Source organism: Pleuronectes platessa, chromosome 9 (genome assembly GCF_947347685.1).
Source record: "Pleuronectes platessa chromosome 9, fPlePla1.1, whole genome shotgun sequence".
Classification (NCBI taxonomy): Eukaryota; Metazoa; Chordata; class Actinopteri; order Pleuronectiformes; family Pleuronectidae; genus Pleuronectes; species Pleuronectes platessa.
The window spans coordinates 23,687,879-23,710,953 of record NC_070634.1 but is presented as its reverse complement, the minus strand read 5'-3'; the positions used below and the strand labels follow the sequence as shown (position 1 = coordinate 23,710,953).

The 23,075-nt window shown below is 43.1% G+C and overlaps 1 protein-coding gene across 1 annotated transcript in view; it reads left to right on the top strand.

The window, feature by feature from the left end:
* The window catches only part of LOC128448055 (collagen alpha-1(XXIV) chain), a 76,822-nt gene that overhangs the window by 13,173 nt on the left and 40,574 nt on the right, over positions 1 to 23,075 (top strand). Inside the window, exons 3-15 of the mRNA XM_053430581.1 lie at positions 1,541 to 2,901; positions 6,000 to 6,053; positions 8,680 to 8,733; positions 10,917 to 10,970; positions 11,318 to 11,371; positions 13,348 to 13,392; positions 14,247 to 14,301; positions 15,344 to 15,387; positions 16,376 to 16,429; positions 16,939 to 16,983; positions 18,138 to 18,191; positions 18,571 to 18,615; positions 22,863 to 22,916. Coding sequence (XP_053286556.1) covers positions 1,541 to 2,901; positions 6,000 to 6,053; positions 8,680 to 8,733; positions 10,917 to 10,970; positions 11,318 to 11,371; positions 13,348 to 13,392; positions 14,247 to 14,301; positions 15,344 to 15,387; positions 16,376 to 16,429; positions 16,939 to 16,983; positions 18,138 to 18,191; positions 18,571 to 18,615; positions 22,863 to 22,916 — 1,973 coding nt within the window. The remainder of the gene's footprint in view (positions 1 to 1,540; positions 2,902 to 5,999; positions 6,054 to 8,679; positions 8,734 to 10,916; positions 10,971 to 11,317; positions 11,372 to 13,347; positions 13,393 to 14,246; positions 14,302 to 15,343; positions 15,388 to 16,375; positions 16,430 to 16,938; positions 16,984 to 18,137; positions 18,192 to 18,570; positions 18,616 to 22,862; positions 22,917 to 23,075) is intronic.

Sequence of the window (23,075 nt, the reverse complement as noted above, 5' to 3'; positions counted from 1 at the left end):
CACACGTTAGGTAACAGGAGGGTTATCAGTATGCACAGAACCTTGACAGCTAATATATAACTTTTAAGTGACTAATAGGATTCTTTAAAACTTGCTTCAACAAAGTCCCCCCACTGTTCTTTATTGAGGCTTCTCTTCTGTTGACATTCATCTATCTACTGGCAGTTTGATTCGATCCATGATCAAGGTGAAAGGTCAAAAGGTCGTACACGTGCAACTCATCAGAAGTATGTTCCAGCTTTGATGTCTGGTATTTTTTTCATGTCTGCATTCCTAAAAGTTGTTAAAAAAGAAACAAAGAATCTAGAAAAACTAGGTAAATCTAGGTAATAAAATGAAAATAAAAGCTAAACGTAACAACAGTAAAATCTACCTACTTGAATACAGAGAGCAGTTGGTTCAAAGAAACACAATGTTTCTGGATTAGTCAGGAAAATACCTCAAAACCACCCCTACACACATGTAGAGGTGCACACACATACACACACACACACACACACACACACACACACACACACACACACACACACACACACACACACACACACACATACTCCCTCACAATGTGTCCCTCTCCTTCTCTCACACACTCTCAAACACACGGCATAAATTCTCTAAAGAATTCCCCGTGGGCAGCGGGTAAAGAATGACAGGAGCGTTTGGAGAGAAGCTGCTCTCATGAATCTTTGGTGGCAGATTGATGCGGATAGGCTGTGTTTCCTGAATCCCAGTTCAGCCCCGTCCTTCTCCAGTCCCGTCCACCCATCTGGGCCCCAGGTGCCCTACTGGTACTGACTCCAAGTGAAAAACTGGGAGGGGTCACCAGCGTCATCAGGAGACTGGTCTACTGTAACAGCTGAATTCTACATTACATTGTGGTTCTGCAGATTGTCTTGTTTTATTTCCAGGATTTGTTAAACTTGGCAAGTTTAGCCTTTACAGAAACATACAGCAAAATCCATTTATAAATTCTGATTTTAAATCAGTTTAGAAGCGTTTCATCCCTTTCACAGAGTGAAAATGTTTGAAGCTTACTCAAGAACCACTCATCCATAAAACCTCAGTCGACAGTCGACACTGCACTTCCTTGTGTCCTCAGCAATACGCCTGTCAAGTTTCAAGTTGATTGGATGAGTGGTTCACAAGAACATTTAAATACAACAGACAGGTGTAGTGGAAGTGACAGGAAATAGGAAGCGAGAGAAGTTATGTGCCGAAGTTCCCCAGTAGGACTTGAACTGGGTGCTTCACCACTACATGGTATTTGACTGGTGTAGCGAACTTAACCCTCTTCTTTCTTCTTCAAATACAATCAGTGGAATTGTTGTCCTTTCCAAACTAACTACCTCAAGTTTACATGAAATGCTTAAAGACTGCCTTATATCTTATTCCAGTAAAGTTGAATATGTCTACAAGTTTCGGTGTCTTTATCTTGCAAGGAATCGTAATATAAGACCAGGACAGTTTTGGTTTGTCGTCTGCCTGCTTTGTGATCCAGTTCCTGCATGTCAACCTTACCAGTGTCTCCTCTGTTCTTCAGGAGTCGATATTCTCTATCGATTGGGGCTCACGGATCAAACCACAGACGATCCCTACGAGAGGGAAAGCTCACCTTCGACTTCTTACACCACTGTTCCCTCACACTTAACTCTTCCTGTTTCTGGATATGGAGTATTGCTCGACTCAAATTCCTTCTATGAGGCTCCGGCGGGAAGTCTGTTCCCACCAGAGATTGGTGAGGAGTTTTCCGTCGTGATTAGTCTAAGCTCCTGGCGAGCGAACAATGCTTTTCTTTTTACTGTTAAAGATGGCAGGGACAGGCTGCGTTTTGGCATCCAGCTGCTGCCGCGCAGGGTGGTGGTCTACACTGCAGAGAAGGCCTCCATCTACTTCAACTACAACTGGCAGGATGGACGCCAGCATCCTTTCGCTGTTGCCGTTCGTCCTCGCTCGGTGTCCTTCTACACAGATTGTGGAGCCGTGCATCAGCAGGAGCAAACCCTGGGGAGGTCTCAGTCGCTTGGGGACTCTGGGGGTCTCTTCACTCTGGGAAGGATGAACTCTAAATCCGCGACATTCAACGGTCGAGTCTGCCAACTAGATATCTATCCCTCAGCCCAGGCTGCTGCGCACTACTGCAGCTACCTTAAAAAACAGTGCCGACTGGCCGACACTTACCGATTGCCTTTGCCACATCCCGGTTTGGCTACTGAGGCAAATGAACCCCCTTCTATTGCTTTGACAAACTCCCTTGTTGGAGTAGCAGCTACTCATCAGACTCCCACCGAAATCACAGCGGCTATCAACCTGTCCCCTGGTACTCTGGTCACACAGAACTCGGCTCTGAGCCCATCAGTACAACCTAGTCTGGGGGACCAGAGCCACCTTTCTGCATTGGATCCCCTTGCTCACTCCACCGCATCCTGGGTTCAGCCGGAAAGTCCTACCTTAGCAACCCTGAGGGCGCAAGCAGCTTTGGATCTTGTCTACAGCACAACGGAAAACGTTTTGATAAAAGGGAGTACGCCCCAAGGGGATAACGATTCCTCAGAAAACAGCACAGAGGAAGAGAGCCTGCCGACTCCAGACGCCAACCCAGGCCTGATCCCTCATGTGAGGCTAAGTCGAGTGAAGGAAGGACTCAGGAACAACTCCATCATCAGCTCCAGGGACTCTGGCTTTGACTCCGAACACACCCATCAGGCCAAAGGGCCTCATGTGAGAGTCAACGGTACCACGTTGTACAGGGAGAATCAGGTGGACACCTCCGAACAGCATGATCCGGATGGCAGCTACGATGATGTCGACATGGAAGGGTACGATTATGGATATGAGGAACCGGATTTCTTGTACGATTACGAAGACGGTTTCCCCGGCCCCAAAGGAGAACCAGGTCCTCCGGTAAGTGACTGAATACATGAATGCTCTGATGTTTATGGAAAAAAATTTCACATAAAAGTTGGTCGCGTGGCAATCAGAGCTATTTTATGGCCACACCAGTTTAACGATATGTAAATGTGGCTTTCCTACATGGGTACAGTATATGGAAAAAATAGTTTGGTAGTGCAGTGCAGTGATTTATCAGTGTTATCATGTCCAAGCACTGTTCTTTTTTCATGTATCAACAAGTCGCTATAATAACATGTCATTCCCTCTGCTGAAATACTGCCTGACAGGTTTGAAAACTCACCTGAAGGTTGAAGGTATATCCTGGAGAAAGAAGAAGTATTAAATAACGCTGGCTGTCAGGGAAACTTTCCCCTGAACACACTTCTACCACTCAGATGTAGAAGGTGTTGCTTATGTTTCCATGAGTGAGAAGCGTCAGAGCTCTTTATCCAATCTGTATAAATCGTGGAGTCATGATGTAATATGTTTTTAATAACCTACCTGTTTCCATGGTGCAGCTATATGAGATATAAAACGCCTTGAGGCCTGTAGGTGCGACTGAGAGGTTGCCATTTACCTTCACGTCTCAGAGCCTGAATACAACTCACTGCAATGTTACGAGCACGATCACTTTTCCAGTGGCTCTCAACTTGGTAAAAAATATGAATAAAACAGTATGTTTGCATTTTTTGAATTCTGGGTTAGCTGAAGGTCAGAGGCTTCTTCTGGCCAGCTGGGTGAAAACAGTAGCCAGCTCTGTGTGTGTTGGGGGCGTCCATTGTCCAGGAGTTTTTTTTTTCCAAGAGCTAGATCATCCACAGAGGTTTCCTCTGCTCCAAAACAAATGGACCTGGTGAATACATTAGGCAGAAGCACTGAATAAAGCACTTAAGTTAAAAATCAGTTCCTCCGACACTGTTTGGCAGACAGAGGCGGATAGAGGCGAATGAGGGCTGGTAGCCAAGCTGCTGCTAAAGTTAACTCAGCTTACTTCTAGGTGCTAGTTGCTTTTAGGATGTGAGTCCCTCAGTGGTCATTGTTCGGGGGGTTCTACCGAGAGCCAAATTATCCTCAGAGATCTTTTCCTTTCTAAAAACAAACCAGGTGATTAAAATATGTAGAACTTCTGAGTGTTTCTCAGTCTTTTGTGGATAAAGGGCGTCAGGAGAGTCTGTGGGCTGTTTGCCTGATTTGGTCTGGTCCAGTAAGGATTCCTTCAGTGTTCTTGGGGGGGCGGCGGTTATTCAGGGGCAAATTATCCACAGAGGTCTTATACTCTCCAAAATAAACTGACATTGTGATTAAAACAGGTAAAAACACTGAATACGAGTTTTCACATTGAAAATAAGTATTTCTCCAGGACTCTCTGCTGAGTTAAGGGTTAAGTTAAGATCCAGACGTCTGATATGACTGAAATCCTTCATCAAGGTTGTAGTTATGAGGTTATAACGTTTTAAATAAAGATGGTGATGTGACTTTTTAGGTTTTAATGCACCATGTTGAATCCATTTGGATCATTTTATACGAGGTAACATAAATCCAAGTACCTGACACAGGTCTACTCACTGGGACTTGATGAATCTTAAAGTAGAAACAGAAAATAGCACAGTTTATTGTTAAACTTTATTTAATGCCATTATTGCTAATGAGTTTTAAAAGACATTGGACTGATTGTTCTTTAACACAGCTGCAGTGACCATAGTTAAAAAAAGTATTATATTGATGTGTTGCTCGTGTTTCTGAAGCAATCTTGGAAACAGGACCTATTTGGATCTGGTTTTATTATTAGTGATTATAAAAATGCTTCACAGGATTCAGGTTAGTGGTTTCGGGTTATTCACACCTTCATCACGTCCATAATGTTCCCTCGGTTACACAGTTTGTTATCAGGCCCATTTATTAACGACATGTGGGGGGGTGACAACAATGAGGTTGTTGAGATTCAGCTCAAGTTCAGAGGATGAGTCATTCCTCCCTTCGATTGACTTCTTGAATTTACTCCAGTGGGGAAAAGATTGGACCCGTGTCTCAGTAGCACAGTTAAACTTGTGAATATTATCACTTTCCTCCTCAAGTGCCTCAGTGTCTATGGTCCCTGTTGTTGTAGTGAAGGCGGTGTTGTGCTCACAGTTTCCATGTGTCTGTGTGTGGGAGTCCAGAGGAACAAACAGCTGTGTCTTTATTCATGTGTCCCCCTCTGCCCGTCCATGGCCCGGACTGGGGATAAAGATGCTCTGTAGCACCTCGTTATAGACTCGGGCTATAGCAACAGTTCAGAATATTGAACATGTTCTCTCTGACTCCTCAGCTGAACTTTGGAACATCAGAGTTCTGTCATATATTCAGATTCATGTTCCAATGCTTATATGATAGAGTCTTCTATTTACTATTTAAAATCAATCAGCAGCATTTGTTATTGATAAAACATAAAAGTACACAAACTTCATCCCGCGAAAGCCGTGTTTACTTGTGAAGATGGATATTTGACATTTTAAAACAAGAATGCAGTACCCCAAGTACAGATTAAGTAAGGCTTGGTTCCTCAGTGAGATAATGTGGATCTGTCCTATTCGGGTTACAACGAAAATAGATAATTATTTTTATCAAGTTGTCACAAGTATTTGTTTTCAGCAAAGACCAGAATTTAAAAGTTGTTAATCAAAACCTTAAAAGCCACATGTAAGACTTTTATCATTGTTATGTGTTCTGTATTTTATGACAGTACTCAGGGTGAGTGAAGTGGATATTGTTTTGAATTGTCCCTTCTGTACAATCACAGTTTTATAAAACCACAAATGTACAGTCAGCTATTTTGCATGAATTTTTTATATATGATATTTCACATCTTCCTGAACCAGGATTAGTTTCCACTCATGAATTCTGTCTTTCTCCATGTGAGTTTATCTGATCAAACATCAGAGAAACAACTTGGTTCACTTTCTGTGAACTTCAAACCTCTGACATCAATGGATCCCTTATCAATACAGAGTACTGGGAAGTGACATTGTGTTATTGTTCACTATTGACAAACTGTGTCTGTCCTTTCTTTCCCTCTTCTCTCTCATTAACAATCCATTTGTTCTGTCTCTTTCCCTCTGTCTCTGGTTCAGGGTCCTCCTGGTCCTCCTGGTTTACCTGGTCCTCAGGGACAAAGAGGCACTCGGGTGAGTAACCATGTGCTAAGAAAAGTAAAGTAGAAAGTATTATATCATTTCTGTGTATGTTGTAAAATTAAAATGTGTTTTTTATCTCTGCAGTAGAAAACACTTGAGTTCTATGTTTACATACCAATAATTTGTATCTGAGACTGATCCCAGATGATACAGAGCGATATATAAAAAAAATAAATGTGTGCAAATTGTTCAATGTATTTAGAAGTATGTGACCTAATACAAATAACTGGTATTACAAAATAATTACAATACAAAATTCAGCTCAAGCTCTTGTAGTAACTGCACTTATACTGTCCAAGTGAGGCGTTTGAGGACACGTGTAAACTGTAGCTTTAGAAAATAAGAGTTTGTGTTTTTTCACGTACAATGTCACCCACTAACACAAGTATATCTTCAGATTGTGGCAAAGTGCAGATGTGTTGATTGTGTTTTAAATTGAAAGGATTGAATTGTCAAAATCTCATTTGATTGACGGGTCAGCGACTGATTCAGCTCGACTGACGTTGAGTCTTTTTTCGTCACCAGCTCTTCATCCATGGTTCTAAGCTCTCGTTGAATTGTTTTTCAAATGCATCACTCAGGAAAGAGACGTTATGATGGTGACAAGTAATTCTAGTCAATCATCACAGGCTGGAATTATACTGGTTTGTGAATGTTGTCTGGATTTGTGTTGTTGGTTAATGTCACAATCTGGAAAATGAGACTGCGGACATCTTCATTTTGAAAACATGGAAAGTCAGGAAAGGAGAAGAGAAGACAGTTGTTCATAACTTTCTGAAATAGAAGCCACGCTGCATGGGCCATCAGATTTTATGATTTTAATGTTGTATTTTCATCTTTTGCTTTGGCAATGAACAGGTTTTTGTCAGTATTGATTGGCTGATGGTTTGTGGTGAGGATAATCCAAGTCAGGATAGAAGCTGAGCTCTGTGGAAGTGCATGACACTGAGACAGTTCTCTTTGAGGATGCAGGGACCCTTGTTTGGTTGTCAACACCTCCAGAGCATCAAGGCTGTTTCCATACTGCTCCAGGTGCAACCAGCTTCGACCAGCGCCAGCGTTGGCAACGCGGGCGAGTTTCCGCTCTGATCTCCTCCCTGCGCTGAATGCAGCTGCCAAGCTGTCATGATGCAATGCTGCGATCATACCACAGGCCCTGGAGGCACGTTTAGACGGAACAAGGCACATTTTACTAAATGAATGTGGTATGTGTCAGAGGGGACATGTATAAATAGTTCACTCTTGGTCTTTGCAGAAGCTTTGGTTTATTTAAAAGCTTTATTTATCTGTTAATGTTGGAAATGGTTTTGAGTCCTTGTTGTTTTTTGTCTATACTATGTATTTTTTGTGTGGCTGACTTGTTGTTTTAATCTATAATGAGACAATGAATGATGAACGCTGCAAAATGTGTAAAACTCATCGACAAGACTTTACAAGTCTGAAAAATGCTATAATGGCAGCAATTAACTTATGTTTTCTGATGATGAGGTAAAGAGGAGGATTAAGGCCTTAACACCAGGACTCTACAGGGAATATATTGTTTGGTGGTGGCAGCATCTTGTTAAAAATACGTTGTGTTCTCTTGCTGCACAACTGAAGCCAACTTCATTATTTCGATGGTTCCCCCTGCGTTGTGTTAGCATACTTGTGTTGTTGCATCCTTGGGTGCTGCAAGCCGCAAAGGCAAAGCAAGCAATTACCTGGGGGCCCCTGAGCTGAGAGGGGGCCCCTAAGAATGGCTAATTATGTTCATCAACAGCAATGATCATTTTGTGAGAGCCCCAAAAATGTGTGTTTCGATGGATGGTGGGGGATTGCACTTGTATATTTGGCTTCACAGTATATGTTTGTGTACACTTTGTTGGAAGAGTTTTGCAGAGGCCCCCAATAGTTCCCTTTAGCCTGGAGCCCCCAATGTCCGGTGAAACGCTCCTGGTGGACAGACTGTGTTTTAACTCTGAAAGTGTCCCGATCTTCTGCTGTGTTTTGATAGAGGACACGATGAGTAGACTGGAAAGCAGAGAGGTGGCAGACAGTAAAGTCTCCCAGTAAAGATTTAGAAAGCACATGACTGATACAGAACAAACTCTTAAGCCCATAGGTTAACTCATAAAGTGGAGCCAGAGGGAGGAACCATTATGTGGTGGAAGCGGGGCACAGTGTGTGATACTGTGGTTACGTCTCTGCTGTCTCAGCACAGAGCAGCAGACTTATTACCCTGCCTCTGATTCTCAACGTTATCAGGATTTAAGCCTGTGCCATTCGCTGTGGGCAGTTGTTGTGGATTCTAACATCACTCTGAAGGTGGTGATTGGTGCTTGATACTTGGAGAAACCGGCTGTGGCAGTTTTGACTTTTTCAGTTATGAATGTGTAGGAATGTGGCTTGTTTATGGCATAAATATAAACACACATATACATGTGCACATGTGTTTATCGGAAGAAGTGTAAATGTGCTTTTTCTAGTCAGATTTATTCACATAGCAAGTAGTAAATAAGAGTTTTGTTTCTTGTTATTTCCCTTTGGTTCACATTTTTGCCAGAAACTCATCCTGAATACTGATCTTCTGTTGTCAACAATACACATCAATGACATGTTGTGTTCTCCCTTTCTTCAGGGTCCTGCTGGTCCACATGGAAATGCAGGAGAGCCTGGACCCCCTGGGCCCAAGGTGAGTGGCCTTCTCTCAGCCTAGGAAGACATGAACAGCTGTTAGACACGGTCAGACAGTTGAGTTCCATCTGAACCAGAATCAGCACCGATCAATCACTTCAATGCCACATTCTGCTCCCACGCTCTTTCATAACAAACATTTTACCTTGTGGCTTTTGTTCATGGAAGTGAATTTCCTATTCCATGTCAAATAAATATTTTTTAGCAGAAACTGACGTGTTTTTACTCAAATAACTAATCACAACAAGTGGGATTAGCTGTGACAGGGCATCATGAAGGATGATAAGGACCAACTGTCTTGTCACAGTGGCCACAAGAGACCAGAGGAAACATGAGGGGTTGTTAGAATATCAAAAATCTCTTACCCTGGTACAGATTTACCACAGGGGATCATTAACTTCCTATTAAGCGGGAAAAAGAGAGTATTTTTAAAAGTTTGATAAGTTTGAGCTTTCATTGGACCAGATGTGACGGATACATGGGTAAACGAGGATGTGGGCAGCAGCATGCAGATGTCTGTGGTGACTGTGGTGCCGACTGGTTCCCACATTTAAAATGCAATCAGTGAAGGAACAGGAACACGGAACAGATCTTCTTCTTTCTCATGTCTTTTGATGTGAATGTGGATCGTGGTTCACTTCTTGCTCGTACGTAGCTAAAGATGAGACAAAGTTATGAAGTTACTCCTCATGAATTATGTTCTCTTCACCTCCCTCAAACCCCCCCTCCCCCCCCCCCCACACACACACAGCAAAGAATGTTCTGTTTCCCTGCTTCATGAGATGAACTGCACAGGGAGATAGATGACTTTGATCCCTGTCACCTTTGACCTTGCCGTGCTGTGCACATTTGGCCACGGGCCGGTGACGGGTTGTTATGAAATACAGAGTTGTGTGTTCCTTTAGGCTTCACGCCCACATTTGTGTGTACACATGCATAAAACAAAGTGTATGCAATGCCGTAGTGAATCGAGTGAGTCATTCAAACACCCCCAAACCCCCTTTGTGGAGGTGGAAAAGAGATCGAGAGACTCTTTGTCCCAATTTGGAAAAACATCTTGAGTTGAAATGTGTTTGGTTACCAGGACAAATACAGAGGAACATGCTTGAGTCCCACACTCTGAGCTTAGCTGACATGTGTTCTAAGCCCAGGCAGAAATGTTGTGACAATGTACTCGCAGGACTTGAAGGAGCTTTTCAATGTGCTTCATGCACTGTTGACTCCTCCTTTCAAACAGAAAGAAACTCTGGTTTTAAGTTGGCGTAGAACATTTACTTACCCCCCCCCCCCCGCCCCCTGAATCCTGTATGGCTCACTGGCTGTCAGTCAAAACTATGGGAACATGAGCTGAAGATCCAAGGAGATAATAACTATTTGGAGCAGGTACAGCTATAGAATGTCCGAAGCTGCAGTATTCATGGAGAAAGGAACCGAAATTAATATATAAACTACTCTTATATATTATATAAACTAAAGAAAAGACACTGGGATTTCTTTCCTTTTAAATGTCACTTTAAACTGTCTTTAAAGTCTTTGCATTTGTCAGGTAATTGTGTTCATGTGTCGGCTATGGAACCATAGACTGTAAATAAAGATGGACGACATGGCTTCACCCCAAAAGTGAAGCCAAAGTGTCTCCACCGCCACCTGGTGGCTGGTTGCTGTGCAGGTCATATACCTCACCTGCTCCATGTTAGTAGACTTGATATGGTTTCTGTCATTTTAGTTAGCTCTTATCACACTGGTTTATGTTCACGTGTTCATATTTCCAGTAAGTTTGATTTTAATTAGTTATTTGATGTGGGTTGAGACATCATGATTGACAGCTGAGACTCTGTCAGGATTGGTCAAGCAAGCCCATGTTTCACTGGGACGTTGCTATCGTGGCTCCACCCCCTGATTGCTTCTGTGCATAGTCGGGTTCCAAGTGTGACGTTTGTATCCTTGACTGTTGGGCTTCTTGCCAACGTAGCGGAAGGAAGTGTCGAGAATACTTTCTGAATTATCTGAAAATATCCTCACTGGCATCTCTAGTATGCACAGGTGTTAGAGGAACTTCTCCCTCAGCGGGGAGCAAACAGCTGTTCATGGCTTGTCCTATCACGTGGAATAGGAAAATGTTATTTACAACCTCATTGACCTGAGAAAAACAAACTGACTAATAAATAATGTCTAATCCAGGGTTCGAAGGGAGACCCCGGACTGTCCCCAGGTCAGGCGCTACCAGGAGACAAGGTACGAAAACAGCCTCTGGTCCACGTGTCTGAATCCCTGTATTTCTTCTTCTTTTATGATTGTGTCTCTCGTCTGTTTCCCCTGTTTATCAAAAAGCTTTTACTTGTTTTAGTGGTTCTTCAAACTATCTTTGAATATTAATAAACATCAGTGACAGACGCTGGCATCTCCTCAGATATCAAGTTCATCTCTATTGCTGTTTGAATCACGTATCTTAATATACAGACATGTAACTTTCTATCCCATTGACCTTCTGTGACTGAACATAAGGACTTTTTCTGTGATCCTCAATATTTACAAATGTTTTATCAGTTTTTTGAGAGTCTCTATCGCTCTCCTTCATTCAGGGTGACAGAGGTCCTCCAGGTTTGCCCGGGTCAAATGGATTTCAAGGTCTACCGGTGAGTTTTATTGTGTTAAACTGTTGTTTTGTGTTTGAACGAGCAGCTTCTGCAGTAAATAGACAAGGCCTCCCTGATCTATGATTACAAATAAATGTGTGACCTGAATCCTGAGGAGAAACCTAACTTGACCCTTGAAACCAAGTTTTAACCCTTAAAAAAACTTTAGAATTTGGGAAAACTGAAGAAAATGTCCTCACAATTATGGTCTAAAACTTATGTCCACACAACCATAGAAAGAGTTGTATGCACACAAACACACACATGCACACTTTGCTGTCCCCAAACTTTCAGCGAGACGTCAGCTCAGGCCTCAGCCGCCTCTTCGTGTGGTCAGTATAAGGTCACCGGGTCAGAGACTGCCGACAGCCCACCCTGCTCTCTACCCGTCTACATTGTTCTCTAGAAATAAACATAGCATTAGCCTAATATGTACACATTTTTCTCTTTGGCTCCATGGTTCTTCCTCACGCCGGCTTCTTCACAACCTCTGAAATACCTCCGTCTCGGCATAAATCAATCTGTGCTGCCGCCCATGTCAGCTGGAGCGTCTCAGCCGGCTGCTGGGATGTTTTGCCGTCTGGCTTAAACCTGATAGGCTTTGAGGTCAAGGTCAAAAGACACATCCGAAAGAGGAAAGGCAGTTAGGCAACCTGCCCAGGGTCAGGGCAGCGACCCAGGTCAGGGGCCGTCATTCGTCAAGCAGAACTTCCCGGGCGCTTCTATCAGTAAAATGACAGTTGCTGGCGTTCATCTTGTGTCTGCCGGTTTCACCACACACTCACATCCTGCATCTGTTAACTCAGATTCTTACAGATGCTCTGCCGCTCGCTCGTGAAGCCACGTTTCTGTTGCTGGACCTGAACTTGCAGCCTTTTGATGCAGAACAGACATCAATTGTTGCAGGTCTCCTTGTCGCCCCATGGCTATGTCTACAAAGCTGCGGAGGTAGCCCCGCGTTGAAGGTCTGAGTCTGGTCTCCACATATGGTTGGGAGACGTCTGAAGAGACCATTCTAAGTGGTCTCAGACTTCTGGATTCCACTCTATCTCGACACCGGCTCGGCTCTCAGGAGGCCATCCCAGTGTTTGCAGTAGCTGAACCTAATATACTAAGCATGTGAACTCTGGCCCGTCAGGTATTTTCAGAGGAAATGACTGACTCTGGGCCCGTGCTCTTTACCCCCAAGTGGCCCTTTTTTATTGACTGTGAAGGTTCGGGTGACACAACCTCGGAAGCATAGGACACAGTCGGTGGTACTGTTCAAGGTCTTCGGCCGCCCCCGAATGGATCCCGACCCGGCCCTGACCCTGGGTTTTATAGCCATAAACATTTGTTGTTGATAATTGTGTAAAGAAGGAAGAATAAAGAGCTGAAGAGTAGAACAAGCTCAGATTTAACAAACAATAAATCTTGTTTAGTGTACAGAGAAGTGCTTGTTAAAGTCAATGTGGGACTTGGGTCTCGTACAAAACGGACTCTGGATTACAATGAGCCACTTTATCGAAGAAGACTTTACTAGCTCCTACAGAAACCTCCCCCACACCGAGCTCTGTGCAATACGTTTTTGATCAAGACCCAATTACTGGTACGAGCTGCACAGCACAAATTGGATAATGTGAGAAATCTGGAACAACGCAGACACACTTCATTATGGTTTATTACTTACTTTGCACAATCCCATCTAATGCACAAATTATACCACTAAGAAGTACAAACCATGTCAGGTTTTTAACATTGACCATCAAACCCATTTTCAGTATTATCCTGCTGGCAATCCCAACATCCTTTGAACTCTTGAGTGGTGCCAAACTGTTGCCTGCGGGTAAAAGAGTCCTTAACATCCCTCAACCATCTTATCGGTCCAACAGCCTCATGGAGCTGCTGTCATGGCTTCAGGCTCTTTGTGTTATTTATGTGATGGGTGTTGGTTAAACATACGTGTACCCCTAACCCTGTTTCATTTCATTTTCAAGGGTCCTAAAGGTTATCCAGGCCCCCTTGGATTGCCAGGAGAAAAAGTAAGTAGTTATATCGGCGTGTAAACAAGTTGTGTATTGCCAGCAATTCACATTCATACATCGATGGGAAATTGTGCGTCCAAAAGACTGAACCTTTCCAGTTGAGGATGCAGAAATTATACTCACAGACTTTATTAACAGTCATACACAAACAGGATTAGTCCATTAGGGCCAGAGGGACGAGAGAACATGGTTTATTCTCAGCCTTTAATTGTGCGCTGTGATGGGAAAATCTCTTCATCCCATCAATTAATGAACCAGGTTACACAGACTCTCTAAACACATCTGAAGACTATACACACACACGCAGGTTTGCAGAGGAAGGAAAATATTAATTTCTGTTAAAGCTGGAGATTGTTTACGTGTTAGTTATGCTCTACAGTTCTATAGATCTGAGGAAAACTAAGAGTTTGTCCTCAGTGACTAATCTGTATTTGTATCTATTCTATTCTATCTGTGTTTTGGAATTGTGCTTTTACAAATTAGTGGTAACAGCAGTTGGAAATGGCTTTAGAGGGCAATTAGGAAAGTAGCTAATACGTTTTGCAACCAATGATCGATTTAAATTGTGGCATCAGCTGAAGGTTTAAAGTGTAAAGTATCATTTTTACAGTTTGCTGAATGAACAGTAGAGTGAGGCGGTGAGAAAGGGGGTGGGGGGGGGGGGGGGTAGAGAAGGTTGCAGAAAGGTAAAGTTAACAGACAGGGTTGTCTTGGTCCAGGCCGTCCACAATGAACAGTGCTTGTTTTATTCCTCAGTTGCAACGCTGGAAGAGGGTCTGTGTTTCTCCTCTTTCACTTTATCCATCCATCTAATCTCCCCATTCACAGTTCACTCCCTCTCTCCGTTGCAGGGCATACCAGGACCTCCTGGGGAAGCGGGAGCTGCAGGTTACCCTGGCAGGCAGGTGCAGTGAAAAATACAACAAATATGCTTCAGTCCCTCCATCGATCCCCCTGAGATTCTCCGTTGCTCTGCTGAGAGCTCCGCAGAGAATGCAATAATGATAGCTGCATGATTCACACTGCGTTTGGAATTAAAGTGCCAATATTTAGCTTTCAGGGTTTGACCTTTTACCTCAATGACTGTTTGTGCATGTTGTGTTAAAGGTCTGCCAAAGTCCAAAGAGTTGTCTTTTCCTGCAGAACTGAATTTCTCCCGAAAAGCTCTTTTGCAGTCTTGGCATTCCTTTACATTTCTTAAAAGCATCTAAGTCACCAAGTAGCATGTCCGCCTTCATGCAGTTTGACTGAGAGATTACACAATTATTTACATCTGCATGAAATATGAACTCGGCCTTTTTGAACTTCCTGATTTAATCTTATTTGGTGCTTTGAGTGTGTCGGCCGGTTCATCCTGATTTAACATCTGTATTGACTTTCAACTTCCAACTTAAATCGTCTAGAACCAATGCCTTTGTTATCAGAGCTTTTTTATTTTTGTTTTGTTTTTTGCTGAAAGAAGGTGCATGAAATTTCCGACATGCATTCTAAGAGCAAAACAATGAGTCAGCTGAAAATCTGATCAGATGAGGATTTATATCGGGAAACTAAATGAGCCACGATAGAACATTTTAGAAGCTGAGTGCTCCATTATAACAAATAATCCAAATTTGGTTCATTACAGGATAAAAACCCTGTTCTAGAAGACCCCCAAGTTAAGATAACAAACCTGTAAACAAACGGAAACTTTAAATGTGAAACTACATAAACCAATGAAACTTGTTTCCTGATGTATTTCATGGGTGAAATCTAAAGACCACCGTGACGTATGAAGTATAAAACCTGTTTACTTTTCGCTGTCAGTCAGGCTCACTGCATCTATTATCAGGCCGCCGTCGGACTGTCGTGTCTGTTGTGTCTGTTGTGTTTAGCTTCGCCTCACATGTGCTCGAGCTTGTGTGCGCTGTGACAATAAGAGCTCCTCACCAGAGTCTTTGCTTTGTTGCAGGCTCAGCCGGGCCGCAAGGTAACCCAGGTCCTAAAGGTGTCCGCGTAGTACCAGTAGCTCTCTGCTCTCATTCCTCCCTCTTTCACTCGGCTGCATGGGATTTGAACACTTCATTTCCTGAACGGATTAGGACAGTGTCAGGCCCTCTCACCTTCAGAGGGCTCTGCTCGGGATCTGAGTAGAATTCCTGTCATGCAATCTGACAGGGACATGCTGCCTGATGGGAGAATGTTTTTTCGGGGGGTCTAGTCCTGGTTCTGGGTTGCCTCTGTGAAGGCCGACTGTTTCTCCTTACTATGGCTCAGTCCCTCATCAAGTAGGAATGCCCCCCACCCCCCACACACACACACATACACAACAGGAGAATGGAGGGGAAGAGAAGTGGATGGAAGACAAACAGATGGGAGAGTATGAAAGTATGGAAGCCCAGGGAATGAGGTCAAATGAGCGAGTGAGACGAGGGACTTAAGTGGAGCGGTGCAGCGCGTAGAAAGAAGAGAGCCGGGATTACTGTGTCAGACTGAAGGAGGCATTGTGAACGAGAGCCACAGAGACTCGAGAGCGAGGCTGAGACGGGGGGGACGGGGGGGTGCACAGATGACTCATACATGCTGTCTTATAGCAACTGATAAAAAACCCATCATGTCCAAAATGACAGCTGCAGGAAATTGTGGGTTGTCTTTACTAAAAAAAAGAAAAGAAAAAGAAGGTACAAACCTTTCTCTGTTGTATCTGATATTCCCTTGACTGTTTCATATGTATGTTTAACCTGTGGTGCATGCACAACAAATTTCAATATGTAGGAAGTGTCGTCCTTAAGCAGTCAACAAGTAGCAGAAGAATGAGAACAGCTCCAGTGTAAAACATGTACAACTACTAAGATACAGGGATTTAGCTTGAATTACTTATTTTAAGTGTTTTTGTGTGTATATGAACAGAAATAACTCAGCAGTCCAGCCTGGTGGGGGGTTTGTAGTGTTTTGTGGTTATGTTCAGGCGGTGTTGTCATTAAACAGTGTTGTTAATTTGCAGGGTTTCATTGGTCTTCCTGGTGTTGCTGGGCCATTTGGACTGGAGGGGGAGAAAGTGAGTAATCATTATTAAGCCTTTTCTTCATGCTGGTTTTATTCCTATTCTCAACTATCTTTAATAAATTCATGACTGGATTTATGACGACCACTTACAGATGTTTGTTAGAGACTCGTTTATTTATAACTCATTTACTAGAGAATTGTTTGTTTTACGTTGCATTTTTTGAGGTAATAGTCATATTGTTATGTAAAACTTTCAATTACAGCTTAAAAATTATTAGGTAACAGAAGAAAATTCGGCAAAATGTTACATTTTTACACATTAATATGTGAGTTTCTCCTCGATTGTTCTGATTCCAGGCTGTAGACATCTAAAATTTGAAGCTGCGTATCAGCTTGGCTCAATATGATGACACATTTATTGAATACCGGCCTAACCAACACTCTTCTATAACCTCTCAAGGTGTCTAAGTTTTAGTGTAGTGGCTAAAACACACATGGCCCCTGGGACACGACACGAAACTGCAACCAAAGATATTCATCCTGCTTTTCCTCTTCTTCTAGGGGATTCCTGGTCCTGTTGGAAAACCTGGCCCCAAAGGAAGACACGTAATAATGAATCAATTGTGATTAATGGAATAGTTCATAAATGCTTCTAAGACAAACATTTTGTTATAGATCTTTGCCATCTGTCAATAATATGGGGATAATCTGCAGCCGTCATTATCTGCGTTATTTCATCGTAAAAATACAGGATAGTAAAAGCCTATGAAAATCTTTCCATCGAGTCCCTTTGAAGAGCTCCACGTGATTCCAGAGAACATCCAATCGAGATTAATTCGTACTCCGCATCTGTTTTAAATGTGCTGATGCAGCATAACACCGAGAGCCAGTGGTTAAATGGTTCAGAGAGAGAAAAGAGGAAGAGGAATAACTCTCTCTCTGAGGGATTTACACTATTCAAGATGCGGCAAATCACTTTGGAAACGTTTGATGGCATGTTCTGTGTTCTGGTGGAACTAAGAAAATAGACAATCAGGCAGTTTAAGATAGAGACGGATAGAATGTCCTGGTTGGGCTCTCACACCGTGAAAAGTTAATGTTCTAAAAACAAATCTTAGCTGTGTTAAAGTTGCCAAATGGGCAGACGGCCCAGTGCCTGTTTTATCTGAAGTTTTTTTTTTTTTCCTGGCACACTGAGCTGGATCCAAGTCTGCTGCCCAGGGAGGTGGTGGGGGGGGGTGTATTCCACGAGCTCACCGCACACTGGCTAATTTAGCTTTATTAAATTAGCATTGTTTTCATTCTATGTCAGCGCGAATTTGATTACCGATCAACAGCTCGGACAAACTGCATCTCAGAATCAGAATTATTTTAATTACCATGTATATTTGCACAAACAGGAAATTGCCTTGGTGTGGTTGGTGCACTGTACAAACAACAATATAAAAAACAACAATAGAACAACAAAATATACAGTAAGAGAGTTATGGGCACGTGCGGCTCTAAGGTGCAGAGATTGGTGATAGTGCCAATAATATATAGTTAAAAATTATGTGCGAGGGTGGGGGGGGGGGTGGGTCAGCAGAGTCAGTGTGATGCAGGGGGCTTGTTTGTGAGATAATGCATAACTACTGGATAATATGTAGAGCAGGAAGTGTTGATGAGGTTACAGGGAAATCAGAAAAAGGAGATCATACAAAACAAACTGAACCATTGTTGCTTTGACTCTTCAATTTAATGTAGGCGTTCTCCCATTGCAGGGTGTGGTGGGCGTTGTAGGCGAGAGGGGGCCTCCTGGTCCTGATGGAAATGAGGTGAGATGTTCTCAGGTTTATTCCCTTTGTCTCATCATATTTTATTCTCCTGCCTCCTCGGGTCTCCCTGCACGTCCCCGTGTCCTCTCTCATCCAACAAACAACTGTATTGAGACATGTCATAATATCCAGTTGTGTAGTTTTCACAGGGATATGCATGAATTAGTCTGAAGGTTTTTCTCTAGTGGACAATTACTCTAAATACTGGGCTGCCTTGCTTCATTGAGTTGCATGAGTATGATGAGATGCAGGAGGCTGCAGCTGAAGGAAACATAGACCCACGTACAGGATTTTCCAAAGTAGTCTCAGGAAAGAGAACTGCCTGATGCTGTAAGTGTCCTGTCCTGTGTACTTAGGATGTTGCTGTGATGTTTCACAGGGGCCTGTTGGTGGGATTGGCATCAGCGGCTTTCCAGGTCTCAGGGTGAGTATCGGTTAATATTTGTATAATTGTTTTGTATTTTTCCCTCGCTTCCCTTTCCATCTTTCGTTCTGCTAGTCTGTCTGTACTCATTCGATTGTGGTTTCGGATGATAGACAGAAGGATGTGCTTGATGGAGGATGAGTGGGAATTTCCATGCCAGCTATTTTCCGCTGAGAGTAGAGCCAGGGTGTTGTGTGCGTGTGTGTGTGTCTGTGTGATTGGCTGTAATGTATTTTTCATTGTTAGATATTCTCACTGCTGAAATCCCTGGACTACCAAGGGGTTTATTGTGAGTAGTTCATGCACTGTTAGAGTTTGGCTGTCGGCGAGGCCTCTAGTAATCAACTGGACTTTAATTGAGTAGAATACAAATAGGAACCATTGTTGCTGCATGTTATTTAGGAACTCCAGGGGCCTGACACTAGAATGGCACAAAGTATAACGCATATTTCCGCCAAGGTTAAAGAAAGTGATCAAATATCCCTGGATTCACTTTGTCCTACTCAGCATCACCATTTTGTAAAGAGGAGTTCTTTCTTGGCCGATGTGCGTAGAGGAAACCAACAAACAGAAACTCCCTCAAAGTGAAAAACAGTTGATGATTTGCAGCTGAGAGGTTTTAATGGAAGAGGAAGAATCCAATCACCAGTTGGCCAGATGTTCAGAGACCAGAGGTCGGACGTCACAGCAACAACGTCACACGGCTCCAGCTCCATTACATCAAATTTCTCAGATTTCTATTTTCTAATTAAGTGAAATTACCAACAGCAAAGTAGGGTCATTGGAACTGTCTCAGTTGCAGACTTTAACTTGAACACAACCAGCAGGAGGGATCTTTCTTATTACCAAAAGAGCGACAAACGTATATGACACCTTTTCCCCCGTGTCATCAATCCACTGGTGGGCCGTCCTCACAGCATGGGGGGAAGGGGGTGGGGGGGATTTATTGAGGTGTTGGAGGGGTCACCGGGTGGCACCAGACACATCTGGATGGATACGAGCTTCTCTAACCTCACCTCACCTACTGGCTGTAAGTCAGATTTACTACTGACAGGAAACATCCTGACACAAGTTTTTATTGTGGAAGTTTTAACTGAAACATGGTCGTCATCACAGAGAAGGGCGACATCACTACATCGACTGTATATCAATATAACACTTTCATTTCAGAGTCGCACACAAACATCAGTTCACTTATTTTACATCACGGGTTATGATGCAGAGTTTTCCCACTGAAAACTGATAACGACTTTTGGGGGATGTGACACAGATGTTCACACACGATTGGTTTTCACACTATTGACAATGAGATTCGAACCAGACTTTGTGACACAAGCTAAAATCTTTATTTCTTTATTGTAAATTATTGCCCGTGCCTTGGAAACTGAATATGGCTCGAGAAAATAAGCAATTTTTGCATTCGGTTGACATTTTGTATTAACTGACTTTCATTTTGTTAAGCACAAAGACAGTGATTTGTGGTTTACTTCTATTGTGATGATTTGTAGTTTTAAAACGTTTATGTCTGGTGCTGCTGGTCCTGTTCCAGTTTAAGAATCTCCGGGGTTGCATTTAAGTTGGGACGGACAAACTGAGATTTTGAAAACTATGATGTTATTATGCACATTGACGTCCACGTGGGCTCCTATCAGTCCTGAGTCGACTACCAGCGGTGAATTCACATTTGAATATTGAATAATGCTCAGAATGAAGCTCCCAGTGTTACAGTGGGGTTGTGGACTTGCTTGTGACCACAAGGCGCCAGAGGCACAAAGTCTGGTTCTAGTCCTGCTCCATGTTGGTACCTGGAGCAGGAAACCAGTCCCTCTGCAGTGGGTGGCCCTTACATGACTTGTAGTGGAATAGGAAGAGAGAGCTGTGCAGTGGAAAAGCCTTTGAGTTTAACAAATGGCTGAAACACAGAGATTTGTGTGTTTTCTCACCTAATTGTTTATTGTATTCTATCAGAGCGGAATAAATCAATTATGAATCATGAAATCTGATGCAGTAGTTGCTTTATAACATTAATTGGTGGTGAGTAGTTGCAACACAGAGCCCCAAATACTCCTTAATCCAGTCTTTGATGTAGATCGTATGCAGGTGGTTTTCCAGCCGACCGATTCTGACAGACGATCTCACTAAGAACTTTAATTTGACGTTTAAATCTCGTTTTCACTTCCCGGTGTCAATCTCGCCCCCGTGGCTTCAGTTGAAAGGCACATTACACAAAGTTAGTTTAACTTTAGTTCAGTAATCAGCCGGTGTTCGCTCTGGTATGCACTTGATGTCTTTGCCAGTGTGCGGCTGAATGAAACACACAAAGGTGAGACCGAGAGGGAAGCGGTTTGAAATGCTGTTCTCTGTGTGTGTGTTACTGGTTTAATTATGATAGTAATAAAACAGTAATTAATAGTAAATTACAATAAAATACGTTATATCTTTTATGATTCACGAGATGTTTGTGTGAAGCTACAGTGGAACCTGTTAAAACACTGTGTGTCAATGCAGCGATCTGGTTTTTGTCAAGTCTTTAATCACCTGTCGTCCCGTGTTCCAAGGTGAAAATGTTTTCGGAGGATCTCTAACCGTCAGTGCCTTGTCAGAGCTCGGAGGAAAAAATCTCTGTTGATGTATCAAGTCACTCAGGAGAAGGTTTTATTTCCTCCTCCAGTTTGTCGCTCTTACTGTGTTCTCTGCCAAAAGCCTGTTTTGATGGAGCACCGGTTATTTCTGCACGTGTTTTACTTCCGCAGAGCACGAGACTTGTTCTCCACGTGAGGAAGTGCAGTGTTTGAACTTTGCAATATCTAAATCCTCACTAAACTGTATGTCGTGCATGAGATCCAACAATAACAAAGGGAACGGTTGTCATTTTGATGTCTGCCCGTGTGTCTTAATTTGTGATGCATTTGCAAAGTAACATTACAAAGCCTATTAAACTCGGGCAGCTCGTGCTTCATCAACAACGACTGCTGGAAAAATGGCCTGCTGAGTTATTATAGCCTTAAGGCCAGTAAAACCAGTTACAGTTGATAAATGTATGTGAACTCGCCACCAGAGGAACAGTGGTTATCTAACCTTTGGCACAAGCTACAGTTTAAACCTGCTTCATGTGTGTGGGGGGGGGGGGGGGGGGGCGTGCGCGCATCACAAGTGCATTCTGGTACTTAAACAATCAGCGTTACACCATCGAGTCCATATCCTGCTGCATTTCTACAGAGGAACTGAAACATCAAACACGGTCCTGACAGGTTCCAGATGGACTCTGAGCTCAGACCACATGTCCTTGATGACGTGACGTGAAGCCATGTTCTCTCACTCGCTGAGTTCTGTGTTCTCGGAGAGAGAGAGTAAAGGTTCGAGTGTGGATAGAAACATTTTCAGCATATGGCCTCTTTCTGCTGAGAAGTGAGTTAAGAAGTTTAAAGGTTCTTAATGAGTGTTGCATGTGTTTTCACTATTTTAGCACATTGCGCTGGTCTGAGGCTTGGAGTAGGTTTCTTCCTTATTTCTATACCATGTAACAATTCTTGTAAAGTGAGATATTATATTTCGTTGACTTGTTTTATCCAAAATGTTTCTATCAAGTTAAACCCAGAGAAATCCCTGGTTTTATTCAAGGTACAAGGCTATTGATTCTGGTCACATGTCACTTTACCTGTGACATTGAGGTTAATACATGAACTTAATTTGCATTTAAACCTTTGGAAAGAGAACAAGTTTGCCTGGTTGTCCTTTAAATACGTTTACCATAATATCAAGTCAATCCAAACATTTGTACCCAGTTAGTTTTATTTGTTACTAAAAGACAAAAAAGTCTTAAACCCTTCAGACCCTACTGTGTGTATTTGTAAATCTGACCTTGCCCTGACAGTCACACTGACAGCCACCCACCCAGTCAGCTGCCAGCAAACTGCCTGACTTCTTGCAAAGGGGTAGTTCTTCCATCCAGCCACACGTCCTGGCTGTTCCCACCTTGCCTCCATCAATTAGAGCGGATGTTGTGAGCAGGGCCGAGTGCAGACCCACACAAAACAAAGAGGAAACTCTGTCTGCGCCGCTCTGACAAGAAGGAATGCTCTGTGATGGAAACGGCAGATATCGCCATGAAGAGATGAAATATTGGAGAGTGAGGAAATGCCGTTCAGTGTCAGGCCTCAACCCCTATGCCAGGTTCACCAGTATCCGTTGTGGGTTTGTGTCTTTGTGATGCATAAATCACATTGTGTGCCTCCTTCTCTCCACAGGGGGGCTCAGGGCCTGAGGGACCACAAGGGCTGGCTGGTATGATGGGACCTCAGGTAGGACAGACGGCGGCTACTGCAGAAGCTCTAAAGTTTAGAAAGTTTACTTTACAGCACTCTTGGAATATGTTGAGTATAAAGTGTACTTTAAAGTATCAGGGGACAAACTAAAGAAAGGTAAACCAAGAGGAGTCCCACAATCACCTGCAGGCTCAT